The 15,008-nt window shown below is 43.1% G+C and overlaps 2 protein-coding genes across 7 annotated transcripts in view; both read left to right on the top strand.

The window, feature by feature from the left end:
* Nucleotides 1–4,122, top strand: part of LOC136759755 (mitogen-activated protein kinase kinase kinase kinase 4) — a 58,652-nt gene extending 54,530 nt beyond the window's left edge. For all 4 annotated transcript variants that reach the window (XM_066714769.1, XM_066714771.1, XM_066714773.1 and 1 more), the window contains one exon: nt 15–4,122. In XM_066714769.1, coding sequence (XP_066570866.1) covers nt 15–98 — 84 coding nt within the window. In that variant the 3' untranslated portion in view covers nt 99–4,122. The remainder of the gene's footprint in view (nt 1–14) is intronic.
* Nucleotides 4,123–5,377: 1,255 nt separating this feature from the next.
* Nucleotides 5,378–14,359, top strand: radx (RPA1 related single stranded DNA binding protein). 3 transcript variants are annotated; one of them, XM_066714776.1, is made up of 15 exons: nt 5,378–6,266; nt 6,417–6,559; nt 6,721–6,913; nt 7,180–7,288; nt 7,620–7,720; nt 9,098–9,217; nt 9,538–9,636; nt 9,834–10,001; nt 10,146–10,303; nt 10,588–10,814; nt 10,929–10,976; nt 11,142–11,257; nt 12,181–12,480; nt 12,938–13,163; nt 13,836–14,359. In XM_066714776.1, the coding sequence occupies exons 1-15, from the start codon at nt 5,690–5,692 to the stop codon at nt 13,858–13,860; spliced, it is 2,610 nt and encodes an 869-aa protein (XP_066570873.1). In that variant the 5' UTR covers nt 5,378–5,689; the 3' UTR covers nt 13,861–14,359. The 3 variants fall into 3 exon arrangements, with proteins under 3 accessions (XP_066570873.1, XP_066570871.1, XP_066570872.1); XM_066714774.1 differs by having other exon boundaries at nt 5,388–6,266; nt 12,999–13,163; XM_066714775.1 differs by having other exon boundaries at nt 5,389–6,266; nt 12,193–12,480; nt 12,999–13,163.
* The last annotated feature ends 649 nt before the right edge of the window (nt 14,360–15,008 follow it).

The following is a 15,008-nucleotide window of genomic DNA, read 5'->3' as shown; positions in this document are numbered from 1 at the left end:
TGTTTGTCTTGAAGGTCTTCTTTGCCTCGGTGCAGTCCGGCGGCAGCAGCCAGATTTATTTTATGACACTTGGGCAGAATTCTCTGTTCAACTGGTGACGGTGAGGAGATCTGAGACGATGTCGTCCACAGAGGGAGGGACAGAGCCGGGATCACACCACTCTACGACACGCAGCCCAGAGACACGCGTCACCTCGCCATCGAGGGAGCCCCCGCTTCTTCACAGCAGTAACATCGATCACTTTTAATCACCATGTTTTCATCATCTGATCATTTACGCTGTGAAAATCATCAGAGATTAGTTTAAAACGTCTAGAGATATGAAAGCCTTAGAGAAGAAAGACTCGTTGGCACAGTGTGACTAGTGTTAATCCAACAGTAATTCATTCAGTTCTAGCCGGTTGAGCCACATTATTGTGTTACTGTTATTGGCAGGTCATGTGTGCAATAATGATGATTTGTGTGTGAGGTAAACCTTCTGAAGTTTCAACTGACTCGAATTCCTGGTCTGTTGCAGCTCAGAACTGGACTCAGAGTCGCTGGTTATACTGAATCATCAACACTTAAAAAACAAGCACATTTTATATACCAGGCTAATAGTTGGATCTGTGGCCTCAGTTACTGAGTTCTCTCAGTGCAGAGCTGCTCCCTGCACTTCTCTGTGAATAATACACATACACGTTAACAAGAATGATCTGTTTTAATTTGCCTTCTTTCACGCGTTATGTAGCATCTTCACAAGCTGGGTCGTGTGTTTTTCTTGTGCAGTTATCATCGCACTGAGCACGGGCACCAGGTTTGTCCCTGCAGTGATGCACAGATTGCACTGGCGCAGATTATACCATTAGCATTCGAAAGACAAAAGCATTACGAATAGTCAGAAAAGCTTTCAGGGAAAGGGGTCGAGGGGGGTTAGGGGGTATTACTAGTGCTTACATCTATGTAACGCTGGACTGGACACCTTAAACACACATACATTTTGACTAATTAATTGGCTGAAATACGCAGTTTACCAATCTGGATAAAAGCAAAGCCCTGCGGCACTGTGGCCCCCGGGGCCGGCGCTGGTCATCCCTGACAAAAATAATAAAGTCACTTCTGACAACTTCACAAGTACAAGTGCCACTGGATTGGCGCTGTGTTGTGAGTTGTAGACAGTTACACTCGCCACTCCGGTAGAGCGTTGTGTACATCTTTTTTGCACTGTTTTTATACATTATATTTCGGCTGGTTGTCTGCTTGTATGTAGTATTTTTCATAATATTTTGTCCTTTTGCACTGTTATGATTTATTGTATAATGTTTATATGAAAAGCTTTATTGTAGCGGTGTAGATTTAAAAAATAAATCCAGTGTTTTATTAATGTTGCTATTTGTAAATGTCTTTCTATTCTACAGTATTACGAGTGAGGAGAAGAATGTAGTTAGAGTGAAACGCATCGTATTATTAAAACAGGGCAACTTGTTGACACTTGAAGGAATATGAAAATATGTTAATTATTACAAAGCCACCACATTGTTTGAAGCCAAACTGTATAATAGCTTACATTTTAAAAACGCACAAGTGGTTAAATTAGGCATTTCAAACTATTTCCTTTAACTGAACATTTTACAGAATAAAACTTAAAATATAATTTATACCACTATCCAATAATCCATCTCAGCAGTTCTTTCAAATATTCAGATGTTTAACTACCAAAGTTGTTGTGTCTTTTCATTAAATGAAAGACAAAAACTGATATTTGTTATTAAATCAATAAGGTTATAAAAAACATATTAAGGAATTGAGTTGAACCATCAAAGTGCATTTTTCTATTTCTACGACAAATGAAGTGATTAAATGATCACAGAAATACATGCCACATTTTGTATTTCATTGGGTCCCAAATCCTATTTCAGCGAAGGGGAATTATAGACACCTAACAGAGTGTAAAACTCTTTTCAAACAAGAGGGGATTCTATATATATATATATTCATGGATTCATCTATCAATATATATATATACGTTTTGTTCAGAAATGTAGGCAAGGAAGTAATATTTTCCCTCCTTTTCTTTGTGAAATGCACTGATTTATTTTTTGTTGAACATCTTCTAGTGTCATAGTAATGTCATGAGCAAGGCGTGCATTTTGTGTAATACGTTGTTTTGTTTTGCGAGTTGTCTTGTTTTCCTGCCCTTGCGAGTTGCGTGTTGCCACTAGGTGGAGCAGTATGCTGTCAGCAGTGCAGAGGGCCGTTTAAGCAGCTGGTTCTGTAAGCAAATGTAAAAACCGTAAACATGACTCTTTGCAAGACTGGTGTTCATTGATTCACTTTGTCTTACTTTTATTATAATTTTTGACAATATTTCCGCATCATTTTCCGTATTTCCTGTAAATAGTCAGGACTGTTTTGGGTAACAGTCTACACAGTACTTTTCCTTTAAGCCTGTAAACCTCTGAGGTACTTTTATTAAAATGCATAAAGCTGAACAGATATGATTAACTTCTCTCGGGCTGTTTTAGGTGGCGTCTGCATCGTGATTTCTAGCTGCAGGCAGAACAGACACATCAGACTGAAAATGTGATATTACAGGAATAAATCCAACTTTGAATCTATCTAATAGCATCTTAACTGAAAACACTTGAACACTCCATTCGTAGCAATCCATCAGCTCTCTGTGAAATCTAGAATTATATTTAAATGCTGTACAATAAGCATTTTCAGTGATCCCAATATTACAATATTGAATAAGATGTTACTGTAGTATAAAAACTTGTCTTAGACACAGAAGAACATGCATTGTTTTAAAAATATAAGCAACTCACAAATACATTCAATGACAGAATAGTACTTAGTAGAACATCTTTAAAAGGCTTGTGTGCCTAAATGTATAAAAGGGTGAAAACTCTTTTTATTCCATCACTGGGAAGAAATATTGTGTTAATGATTTAAATAAACTACTTTATTTTGTTGTTATGAAACATTACAGTAACTTGAAATACATTGAAATACATGCTGTGAAAATGTGAAACATGGAAAATGTCACTTTATTGCTGTCTGGGTGTTTCACAGAGATCAGCTGGTGTTTGTTTCCACTAACCATTTACTACTAAACTTCTCATGTGAAACAGAATATCTGTCTGAAGCAGAAATAATAATGAACTTCATAACATGTTGCTGAAATTGAGTTTCAAAGTGTGCTTGGAATGATTGTTTATTAAATCAACATGTGTACCATCACCAACTGTACATTCACTTGTGTAATAAGAAATGTGTGCTTTTCTGAAAGAGTATTGTATTGAATGACTTTGTTTCCTTGGTGTATCGGAGAAGAGATTTGTATGTTGATGAAGGAGTGAGGAAAGCTTGATCTGAAGACATTTTAAGAGGGTGGATCTGTGCAGAAATTGAGGGACAACAATTAAATGAAGGATACAGTTTATGGTTTAATTGACAAATTGAAAGGCTGACCCACAAACTGGTTTATATTTGTTCATGTACAGGTGGTCTTGTGTATGTTTGGTTTCAGAGTCGAATTCCCTGTCCAGTACTTTTGACCCAAACTAAAATTAACACTGTTTAATTAATTTCAAATGCCATACATTCTGGGCAAAAGACGCTTCAGAGAAACTGGATGGTGAATTAAAGAAAACATAACAGAAGATCCTTTGAATACATAAAGCTTCCCACTATTCAACATAAACAATATACTTAATGAAACAGTGAGAAGTGAGGTTGAAATATCTATAATGTATGTCTGCTTGGAAAGTTGAAAGGCAGATACATGTGTTAAATGTTTCCTTGTTCACAGATTAAACAGAAAATGAGTGTGAATGATGTTACTGTCAGGTGCTGGTGTGCTTCTACTTGTATTGTTTAAAGCCACACACCAATCAAACCATATTAATCACCAGATACCTTCCTGTTATTTTTTTTTTAATTCACAACAGCACTTCTGACTCATTTCCTTTCTGTGCACTGGGTTTTGTAAACAGTTCTTATAAAAGATATCTACAGAATGTATATCCAGATGTTAATTCCTACAAGACATTCCCTGTTAAATTAGGCAAACACTAATTTAAGTGTTACCCTTGTGTAAAACAAATACTGTATAAAATAATAAAATATTGTAAAAAGTCCAGATCCGTGTTTCGTTTTATATCCAGTCCTGTTTTTAGTCATCTCCTGTCTCCGTCCCATTCTAGAGGAATGTAGAAATCTTACAAAACTCATACAAATTACTTTGTGTATTTAATACAATATGGCCAACCTACAATTGCAATATAATCATTAAAATGTATAATACACATTAAACTATACAGGGCAAAAATGCTACATAAAGAAAAACATAGACACAGACATTTTTGTGAAACTTTAATTTCTTTGGCTAATACAATTTATGTTGTTACATTTTGTTTTTAATGTGTCAGGTTTTGCACAGAACATTTTCATTATACAATAAATTGGCAGTGATTAAAAGCATTGCATAATTAAAGACTTGAGAGACGGCCAAAATAAATAGCCCCCTTATATAATGGCAACAGATACAACACGGTGGCTGTTCTGGTCTGATTGGCTCCTACAGGGTTGCCAGATGCTACTACATAAATCCCCCTAGTGTTGAGCCAATTCCCCCCCCCCCCCCATTTCCAAACATTTCCCCCTATTTGCATAATACCCTTATTAGAGAGGAATTGCATATACACTATTGCCATTAATGCCCCATTAATTTATATTAACTTGATAACATACTGAAAATATGAACTAATGTAACTGTAATAAAAGGGTGTTTTACAGATTAATGCCTCTGTCCCAGGAAGTGTAACCTGGCTGCTGACCAGGTGCATTTAATAGTCCTGTTATGTCATCTTGAGAAGGTTCGCATTTAAGTAAGAATTTAAATTGGCATGCAGTATGAAAGGAGGTTGTTATGATGCTTAAAGACACAGGCCACTATGGTGCACTTCTATTGTTTCCAGTATCTGCATTTATCCTGTATCCTTATCTGTTTTGTTTGTTTGTTTTTAACTGCAGTAGTTTGCAGAGAAAAATGTAAACCAGTAAAATATGTGATGCATATAAGTTCACTGGTTTAAACATGTGAAGAGGGAAAAAAATACAAAAATCCAACAGCTCTCGTATTTAAATCCCTCATAGATCTTGTGGATTGATTGGAAAGATGCTTCAGTGAAAAACAATAGTGAAACAGTGATGATTATGTGGGTGGGTTTTAACTGAACAGAGGAGTGTCCCCCTAGTCTGGCAGCTCTGGGCTCCCACTGCTGACCTTATTTTTCTGCTCCCTTCCCATCATGCTTTGCGCGAGTGTTTTTTTTTTTTTATCGGCAAACTCCATCGTGTCTCTGCCCTGCCCCTTTAAGAAACTGTCAAGAGGCCAGTTCAAACGCAGCGCGGCGATTACTTCACAAACATGGCGGACAGTAGCGCCGTCTGAGCGCACCGAGCCGCTGTAAACGAGCCCCGCCGCTGCGGCCGTGCAGATCCGGGTAGATCCGGGGACTGAACCCGCCCGGTGCGAGGCGCAGACGGACACACTGTGTCTACGTGTGGCGGCCTGTTTGAGGATCTGGATTAAATAATAACTGTTTCTATTCATCTGAGCCGCTGTGTTCGTGTATCAGGAGTCACTGCAACATGGCGCGGCGGCGCTGAAGCGGCAGCTCCGGTGAGGCGCAGGCCGGCCCACCATGACCCCGCTGCCCGTGGATCCGCCCCCTGCTGCCGGGTCCCCTCTGTCCGCCTCTCTGGACCAGCTGCTCGCCTGTGCCGCGCTGAGACACACGGAGGACCGGGCGGGCCGGGTGGCTGTGCTGGCGGTGCAGCGGTACCTGTCGGAGCCCACAGCCGGGGTCGACAGCCACCGAGCCCCGCACAGCTACTGCTACGACGTCACCGTCACCGACGGCCAGTGCCGGGCGAAGTGCCACCTGGCGGCCGACCTGAGCCATCTGGTCCACAACAACGAGCTCCGGACGGGCAGAGAGCTCAGGATGACCCGGTGCTCCTTCGTGTACGACGAGAGGCGGCTGGGCCAGGGCGCCGTGTGCATCGAGGCCGTGGAGCTGGGGCCGGACCCGTCCGAGCTGCTGCGCACCGGCGGGGATGTGCGTCTCCTCCCGCTGTGGTCCCGAGCCGGGGCGGCGTGCAGGAGCGGGGCGCCGCTGCAGTTCGGCCGCAAGCACTACCTGCCCCTGTGGAACAACGAGGACCCGTATGGGGAGCTGTGGCGCCCGCACCGCCCGCCAGCGCCGGTCACAGTGGAGGGTAAACAGACCCGTGATCAGGTCTCGCTTTGTGGCAGCATACATCAGTGTCAATCACAGCAGATGTAATCAGGGGTGCACCTAGCCCACACACTGCAAGCCAGTTCATGTCATTTTAATCATTTAATATGGCATGCTGTTTTCTCCCCAGTGTCCAAGGTGATTTCTGTGTGTGATCTGGAGTACTACTGGAGGAGCAAGTTTCGATATCCTCCACTGCTTGTGAGAATCATGCACAAAGCCAGACTGCGCTTCTATGGGAAGCCTGACAAGAAGTTTGATGTTCCCTATCAGGTAAGTGCTGGAGACACGAGCACGGCACTGGTCTTTTTCCTTTCTTTTTTCCATTGCACACATTCTTGAAAACCCTTGACTTTGAATATAAGTGTTCAGTCTTATCATTGAGTATTTGAAATAAAGGTCAGGCTCGTCTAGTTGTCGGTGCTGCCTTGCAGGCGTATTTTGAGGTGGCAGACCAGACGGGCATGATGTCTCTGGTCCTGTGGAACAGCATGTGTCCAGATTGGTACCAGAGGTTCACTGTGGGCTCAGTCCTCCACCTCCAGAGCTACGCCCTGAAGCAGAGCTACCAGCAGAGGACACGGCCCAGACCTGCAGATCCGCTGATGCCCAGCTTCACTGCCATCGGTACTGAACAACGCACTCCTGCCCCCACAAGGAAATAGTTTTTGGCCTTTTCTTGTGATTCTTATTCGATATTTTATCAGAACAGAACAAGTCATTTGTTTCACAAACTGTTCTTCACTGTTTTCTTTAACCAGGGACTTTTTTAAAGGCCTTGATTATTATTTAAAACATCCCTATATATAACGTCCCTATCTATAATATTGCTCTGTGCAACAGTGTTAAGTTGGTGCAGTTCTATGTTTTTAAGCTCTTATCTTTCTGTGTAGAAATCTGTCTGAATCAGCGTGATCCTTCAGCTGTCATTCACATCATTCCCCCGAAGGATGTCCAGCCGCACTGGAAATTACCAGACGTCACTTACCACTTCATCACAAGGTGCGGTTTTATTTACAAACTTAGATAATCTTGAAATGCCTTTGAATGTAATTGAGTCACATAAATACTATAGTTTGATTATTTTTAAAGTTATAAAGTGTTATTTAATTCAATGGACATAAAAAAAATAAAAAATTAACCCCAACTTCTCAAACGGATTCATTGTGATTTGTTATTAATTTAAACACATCTTTATATTCCGTCTTGATTTGTATCCCTTATCTGATGCAAAACCAGAAATCTGGAAGATGAAAGCAGCCCCTGTTATCTGTGCTGGAATTAGAGTTTCCAGTTTAAAAGCATTTTCTAATGGACCTTTTTCCATTCATAGGTCAGAACTGGAAGGCTTTCCCCACAACCACACGTGTGACATCATTGGCCTGGTCCTCTTTGTGGGGCGGTGTGAGCGGGTCCGAACCAAAGGGGCCCCTGGTGAGTGCGGCCGGTTTTAAAAGCTCCTCTGGAAACAGGTTGTTGGTTTAACCATGACAACCTGCCACCCCATGTGAAAACGCATCTCCAGACAGACCATTAAACTGTGCGCTGTGGAGTGCTGTGCAAGCAATCGAGTGGATATCATATCTACTGCTCCGGGTTTATGACTGGGCTGGAACTGGACATTTATTTGAACAAGTTACAGTCTAATCAAAGGAACTCCCAGCACAAATTACCGTTAAAGTAAACACGGACTGGTAACTGGTACTGCGCTGTCGTTTCGCTGGTTACTCTTTAACCCAACAGCGTTTAGTTTAAATCTCGTGAAGCTCACGCTGGTCAGACTGTTTGAAACCAGTGATATTGAGATGGCTTTCTTGCCAGTTTTATTAGAATGGTATATGGGAGGTGTGTCTGTGTGTTAGATATATATTGTCGTTCTGTGCTAGGTTGGGTTTTGGTCTTGTGCTTTGGATCACTGTGCTGCTTAAAGGTGAAATGTCGCCCCAGTTTTAAGTCGTCAGCAGGCTCACTGAATCCGGTGTTCCTCTAGTGTGTGCCTTCCATTTTTCTGTCAGTCCTAACAAGATTTCCAGTCCGTGCTGAGCAGAAGCATCTCTATAGCACGATGCTGCCCCACCAGGCTGGACTGCAGGGATGGTGTCGACTGGGAGACGTGCTGTGTTGGGTCAGTGTAACGCTTGGCATTTAGATGAAAGAGTTCAAATTTAGTCTTGTCTGACCAGAACAGCTTTGGCCATAATTTTGCAGCATCACTCAGGTGCTTTGAGAGTCTTATTTTCAGTCATTGCTTTTTTCTTGCCACCCTGCTATACCGATACACATCTTCTCCCATCTCAGCCTCTGAACTTTGTCGCTCTTTCAAAGCTGTTGTTGGTTCACAGTGGCGTCCCTCTGTCTGGAGAGATGGCTGATCTAGGTAGTTCCTGATACAATGCTCCTTCCACGTCTCAATGATTTAGTAGGCTGTGCTCACAGGGATAATCAGAGACTTGGATCTCTTTCATACCTTTCTCCTGATCTGTGCTTTTCAATGATTTTACCTCTGACTGGCTTTGAAAGCTCCTTGATCTTCATGGCTGAATCTTTGCTTGAAATTAATCACCTGACCAAGGAAGCTCACAGAGACGTGGAGGGTTGTTTTCCCAAAGAAGAATCGATGAACTGCAGATGTCACGTAGGAAAACCCATAAACCTGATCTGATCATTCTCTCTAAATTAAGTCAATGATGCATTTGCCTGACACTTAGTGTATTGAGTTGTCTTCGGAGCAGATGGGTTGTGCGATCGTGATTATATCTCTGGGTTTTATTGAGTGAAACATGATTCTTTGTTTGTTTTTGTTGTTGTCAGACCTTGAGAGGTTCTGGACGTACCGCTGGGTGCATGTTGTGGACGGGACGTCGGATCAGCCCTTCATCCTGGAGATCTTTTCCACGTCGCAACCAGACATCTTCGACAGCATTCACCCCAGTAAATGCTTGTATATGATGTGCTTCTGTCCCAAATAACCACTCAGTCGATACGGAAAACAATGGCTTTAATCGCGGTCATCGGGAAGCATGTTCCAAATGAATTATTAATTTAATATTCACGTAAACTTCATTATAAAAAATAAAATTGTTTGCTAGAAATATGCAAAACAGGCTTAAAATGTATTGTATCGCAAGCTGTCAATGTTTTCCTATGTTTTTCATCCGTCTTCAGTGTTGTTTCATTCCTATGACGTATAGAGGCGTAGTTTGTGTGTTTTATTGTTAAACGTATTAAATGTTGTGGCCTGTTTCTCACAGTGACGTATCTGGTGTGCACTCAGATGAGGGTTTGTCGAAATGCGAGCCACACGGTGCCGTACCTCACAAGCTCCAACGAGACTCAGATATTCATCACGGGTGGGTTTTTCAGCTGTGCCTATGATCCCTATTGTGCCTACATTATACTCTTATACAGATGTTTGAACTATGTTTGTATGTAGATCAGTTGATCGATGGTGACAATTGCAGTATCACTTGTCATGGGGCGTTTTTACCGCAGTGCCCCTTTGAAATCTTGAAGGGGGAATTTGACGTTTCCTCCCCGTATCCCGCAGGGCATCACAAGGGCCAGCCCTACCTCTCTGACCCCCGAGTCAAGAGCTTCATCCAGTGGACGAAAACCCAGTCAGACGCCGAGGTGCTGAAGAAGACCTCCATTGGTGGCCATTATTACTTTCCCCCGTCCCCCCCGGTGTTTACTCAGACCATCCGAGACGGCACAGGTGAGACGAGACGCGTGCAGATGCGTATCAGTGCGAGAATGAAGAGTTTAGGGACCAATAATCCAGAAACCAAGGACTGTGAAATGTATTTTGTTGTTGCTTTTTTTAAGGCCGAGCTGAGACTATGTTTGTGCTTCATTCCAGCTCCGATTCCCATGATAGCGACCAAGGAGCTGGAGAGGGAGATCGAGACGCTGCATTACCGGGAGCACAAGCGTCTGGCGGTGCAGGGGCTAATCACGGCAGTGCAGTATGTGTCGGGGCCTGGGGAGGAGTCTGGGCCGGGCCACACAGCGGGGCAGGTCAGTGGCAGCAGCTCCGAAAACCAGAGCAGCCCACCTAACGCCTTTGCCTGAGGAATTTAAATAGTTAATTCTGAGCAGCGTTTTATAAACTGTATAGAACCAAAAGGAGACAACTCTGATTGTATTGTGATGTTTTTAGCGATAGTACAGGGAAGCAATAGCCCTAAGACTTCTGTTTCTTGAATAAGCAATAAAATAAACCTGATTTCACCTGTACCAAAGCTCTGTGAGCCATTAGCGAAAGGATGTTGCTCCTCAATGCTTCATTCTGTCTGGCTCAGGCTCCAGCTGCTACCACAACCTCGCCAGAACCAGTGAGTCCCAGTGCCCAGAGTCCGGCACACAGGGCCCAGCCAGCCGGAGCACCCGAGACCGAGCGCCGCAGCTGTCGATCTGAGACCCGAGGAGTCTCTCTGAAGGAGTTGGACTCGTCTGGACAGGGCGGCAAGAGCGGCGACCCGTCCAGGGCTGACGTGGCACACAAACGCACACGAGGCCCGCACAAGAGGCAATATGGGCACAGTCATGATGCGCTCATAAAGATCTACCTGTCCTGCACAATCTGCTGGTGATAAAATAACACAACGTGATAGTGAGACAGTGTCTTGTGTTTTGATTTCAGAGTGGCCAAGCGGCGCTATCTCACCCGGGCGGCTGCTCAGGCACGCAGGTAAACCTAATCTGAGGTTATGGTTATTAATGCGGAGATGAGATTGATATTCTCCAGCACGTGCCCAGTGAAGTGCGTCTCCAGATACTCTGCTGTTTGAAGCTGCTGCTGAACCAGGAAGGGGTTAATTGTAGTGTAACCGTAGTGCGTGTTTGTGTGAAACAGAGAAGCACAAGGAGGAAGCCAGATAGACGAGGACCAGCAGGAAGGGACGAGTTCCGACTCCGAGGCTGAGGAGGACAGAGAGACGCCAGAGGACGATGCAGAGATGCCCAGGACAGGTATGCCCTCATCTCCACACAGTCACTGAACACCCTGCTAACGAGGGCAAAACAGCACAACATGAGTACGCAATCCATAACTTGTGGGAAAATGTGCAAAGAGATCAGTCCTGGTAATTGTTAACTGACCGTGGAAATGTAATAAAACCTTCCGCTCCTCTGGGTGTCGTGTGTCGCTGGGCTTTAGTTACTCATTGGCTGGAGAGTCATTGACACACAGTTCAAGTTGTGAAAGAGCGCTTTGCATAACCGTTTAATTGCCGGCATCATCGCTATCGTAGAGCCATAAATCTTACCAGAGAAATGCAGAATAAGAAATAGCCTAGTCATGGTATTGCTCAGCGGGACAAGGGCCACAGACCGCAATTAACTATAATAAACTGTTTGTTGGTTTAACCGTGACAGTGTTTTTCTGTGAGTTGTATAAAATATTTGCCTCCTGATGTCACATTTTTTGATGTGCTGTGCGAGACTTCCTCTTCACATGTTCTTCTCTAGCTGTTCCTGGAGTTAAACTAACCCAAATAATAATAAAGAAACTCAATAAGAAGATACTCCTGGTAAATTAATATATGTAAATACTTTATATTTACATTCTCAGAAATAATACTGAATACAAGCAAATACTAAAAGAACGTGAGTAAATGGTTGTTGGGCATAAGCACTGTTGTGTTATTCAACCTGCTGGTCGTTGGAGTGAGTTTTTGTCATTATTAAAGCATCACAATGGGGTGATTGCCGATTATTGCTCAATAGGGGACTTATTTTGTTATTTTGGCTTCTTGAAGCTGGAGGACTGAAATACAGGCTAGAACAAGTCATGCAAAATGCAGGTCACAACTACAGTACAGTAGTGGACTCTCTGTTGATGTGTTCAGTAGATCTGTGTTTTAGGCATTTGTGTGGACATTATTGTGACCTAGATCCCCTCGCAGGCAGTCACTCACCTGAAGGGCCGAGTCTCGGGGACGTCCCCAGTTCTCTGTGGGAATCCGGTATTTGGCCTTCATTGAAGGGGCAGCTGGTGGAGCATTTCAGGTTTGGCCCTCTGCACAGAGAGAGCGTTCCTCAGAAGTTTGACTATGAACATAAAGATGTCATGATGCAACGCAACAGTTTCCACCCATCCCAGTGGGAGCCCGACGTGTTCCTGGGAGAACAGGATGGTCCCCAGTATTCAGCTGTTGATGATGAAGGATACTATTATAAAGTGACAATATTGGGTAAGTGAGCGTTTAACACAATGCAATTTCTACACCAGTCAGTTTCCTTTTATTGCCTTTTTTCTTCTTCTGTTACAGGTTATGAATGTTACATAATCTACATCAGTGCTTTCCAAACCTGTCCTGGAGTCCCCCTGCCCTGCTGGTTATTGTTCCAACCCAGGTCCTAATTGCTTATTTGAATCATTAATTGATCTAACGAAGCAATATACTGTTCAATTAAGCAATTAAGACCTCGGTTGGAACAAAAACCAGCAGGGCAGGGGGACTCCAGGACTGGTTTGGAAACCACTGATCTACATGTTTTTAAGTTTACTTATTATCTGAGGTACATTTGAGGAACTTTATAATGTTCTTATTTGTTAGTTTGATCCTTGTTGCACAAAGGCATTCGATTGTTATCTTGATCGTCCTGTTCCATGAAAACCTTCATGATTTTTCGATCTGATGTTCACAGTTTCAGCAGAAAACACAGTAACAGAACGAGGATTATCTCGTACGTGTTTCTCCTCCTCAAGGCTTAAACCATCAGGCAGCGATCGATGCCTGGTTCGTGCCAGTGATGTCACCTCAAGACCCCCGGGCGGTGGGGCTGCCGACGGACCCCCACGACAACAGGCTGTTCTCATGCCTGACCTCAGGGCTCGTCTGCTCGGGGGAACAGAGCGGCTTCCCAGAGCCAGGTACGCATTACAGACGGTTTGAAGGTTCAGCAAATGAGCGCAGATGAGTTAGCTGTCCTTTATCTGTGGCCAACATTTCTGCTTTTATAGCTGTAATTAACATTGTTAACCTGTGACAGTTCTGCAATTAAATCTGAGAACTGATGACCAAAGGATTATAAGAGGGAACTCAGACCTGCACTCAAAGCCACAGACGTATTCAGTATCACTGCATTATTGGAGTGAAAAAGCAAATTGTGTTAATGAAGATGTTTATTTGTAATGGTCTATTTTCTTTTCAGTTAAAGAAAGACAGAATAACAGCTGCACTGCTGTGTGTGGCCTCATTGCAGTTTAAAGAGTGGAAATTGAAAATAGTCTGTTTTGTCAATAAATTCATGCTTTCTTTAATAAAAAAAGATACTGGAAATATGTTGGTTCCTGGTTAAAAACAAACCTGAATGAAAACCTCTTGAAGAGCTGTAAGTGTTTCAGTAATAAACAGCAGTCTGTGCAGATGTGCTGAGTGAGAAGACCGAGTCAGAGCAGCGGCCTGTGAGCTCAGTGTCTGTGATGAACACTGGAGGCTTCAGCTGAAGGATAATTGAAATGCTTTTAAAGCTTCTGAAAGGGCGAATTGTTGACAACATATAATCTACGAAGGGAATAACGTGCCATTTCTGTTGCTTTTAGGAGAGATACTAAACACAGCCCCTGACCTGGACAACATGCATGTCATCTGCCTGTTAGATCTGTATCGTCTGGGAGGTCAGAAGGTGGAGGTTTTTATCAACAAGGTGTACAAAATGTCAGATGCCGTGTTGGTGTAACTGTTCCTGACGGACGCAGCTGAGCAATGCGTTCAAATCTAGCAGCTTCTCCTCCGTCTGACAATCCTGGAACTCATTTTCTTACTTTTTAATAAACCATTACAGTTCAGATTGTGTACCATGTGTGTAAATAATGTTGCTCTCCTTGACCGCTTGATGAGGCCTTATTTTATTAATTCTGCTCTCACTGTAAATATACGATTTTTAAATATATATAAGAATGTCATGAAAGAAACTTTTCCAACTTGAAATAGTCCTGAAATGCTTCGTTATTTTTCTACTCCTGCCATCTGTTCTCGTGTTGCTCTCACTGAATGTATCCCTTGTTTATTGTAAATTCAGTTATTAAAAGACGATGCAAATGAAACCCTGTTTTGCAAAAGCCAATATGTATAACGTGTATTTGTTGGTGTGAAGAAGATTGTCAGAGAGATCTCAATGCTGTTAAATATTACTGTAAAAACACAGCAGCCCAGGTTACCAGTGTAATTTTCATTCTTCATGTAAAGGGAAGTGCACAGTTTACGTTTTTTCGAAGGGGAAAGTAATGAAGGAGTAGATCTGCAAAGATGGAGTTGAGCAGAGCATTTGAACCCGTCCTTCCATTTTGGAAGCTTTGCATTCGTTTGTGACAGAAAGCTGTCCGGTGTCTGACTGCAGAAAGAACAAACGGGACGTGTTTTATATTACACCTCTGCCCTGACTGTGTTAGAGTTTACTTCACAAACCACTTCTTCTTCTTCCCCTTCTGAACCTCGCACTTAAAATGCCTGAAAACCCCCCGAACTTCACCAGAACTGAGGAGTTTACTTACTGCTGACAGAACTGGGTAATTTTACAGTGGTCCCTCGCATATCTAATTTAATTCTCTCCAGGAACACCTTCGTTGTGTGTGAAAAGCTCACTCTGTGAATTGGGGAATTACATGTTAAAGGCCCAATTCCAGAGACTTCTCAGTGTGGCGGTCGAGCCCCAGATGCTCATGGATGTGGGTCGCTGAGTCCACTTGGGGGCGCTCAGATTGTCAGAAAGTGGG

This window comes from Amia ocellicauda, chromosome 10 (assembly GCF_036373705.1).
Source record: "Amia ocellicauda isolate fAmiCal2 chromosome 10, fAmiCal2.hap1, whole genome shotgun sequence".
Classification (NCBI taxonomy): Eukaryota; Metazoa; Chordata; class Actinopteri; order Amiiformes; family Amiidae; genus Amia; species Amia ocellicauda.
This window is presented reverse-complemented; position numbering and strand designations above follow the sequence as displayed.

What these genes read in the sequence shown, in the direction of transcription:
- radx (XM_066714774.1), top strand. Translation starts at nt 5,690, where the DNA reads ATGACCCCGCTGCCCGTGGATCCGCCCCCTGCTGCCGGGTCCCCTCTG. An exon ending in GACCATCCGAGACGGCACAG is followed by an intron (nt 10,002 to 10,145) that starts GTGAGACGAGAC and finishes GCTTCATTCCAG; the next exon opens with CTCCGATTCCCATGATAGCG. An exon ending in CGGGCCACACAGCGGGGCAG is followed by an intron (nt 10,304 to 10,587) that starts GTCAGTGGCAGC and finishes TGTCTGGCTCAG; the next exon opens with GCTCCAGCTGCTACCACAAC.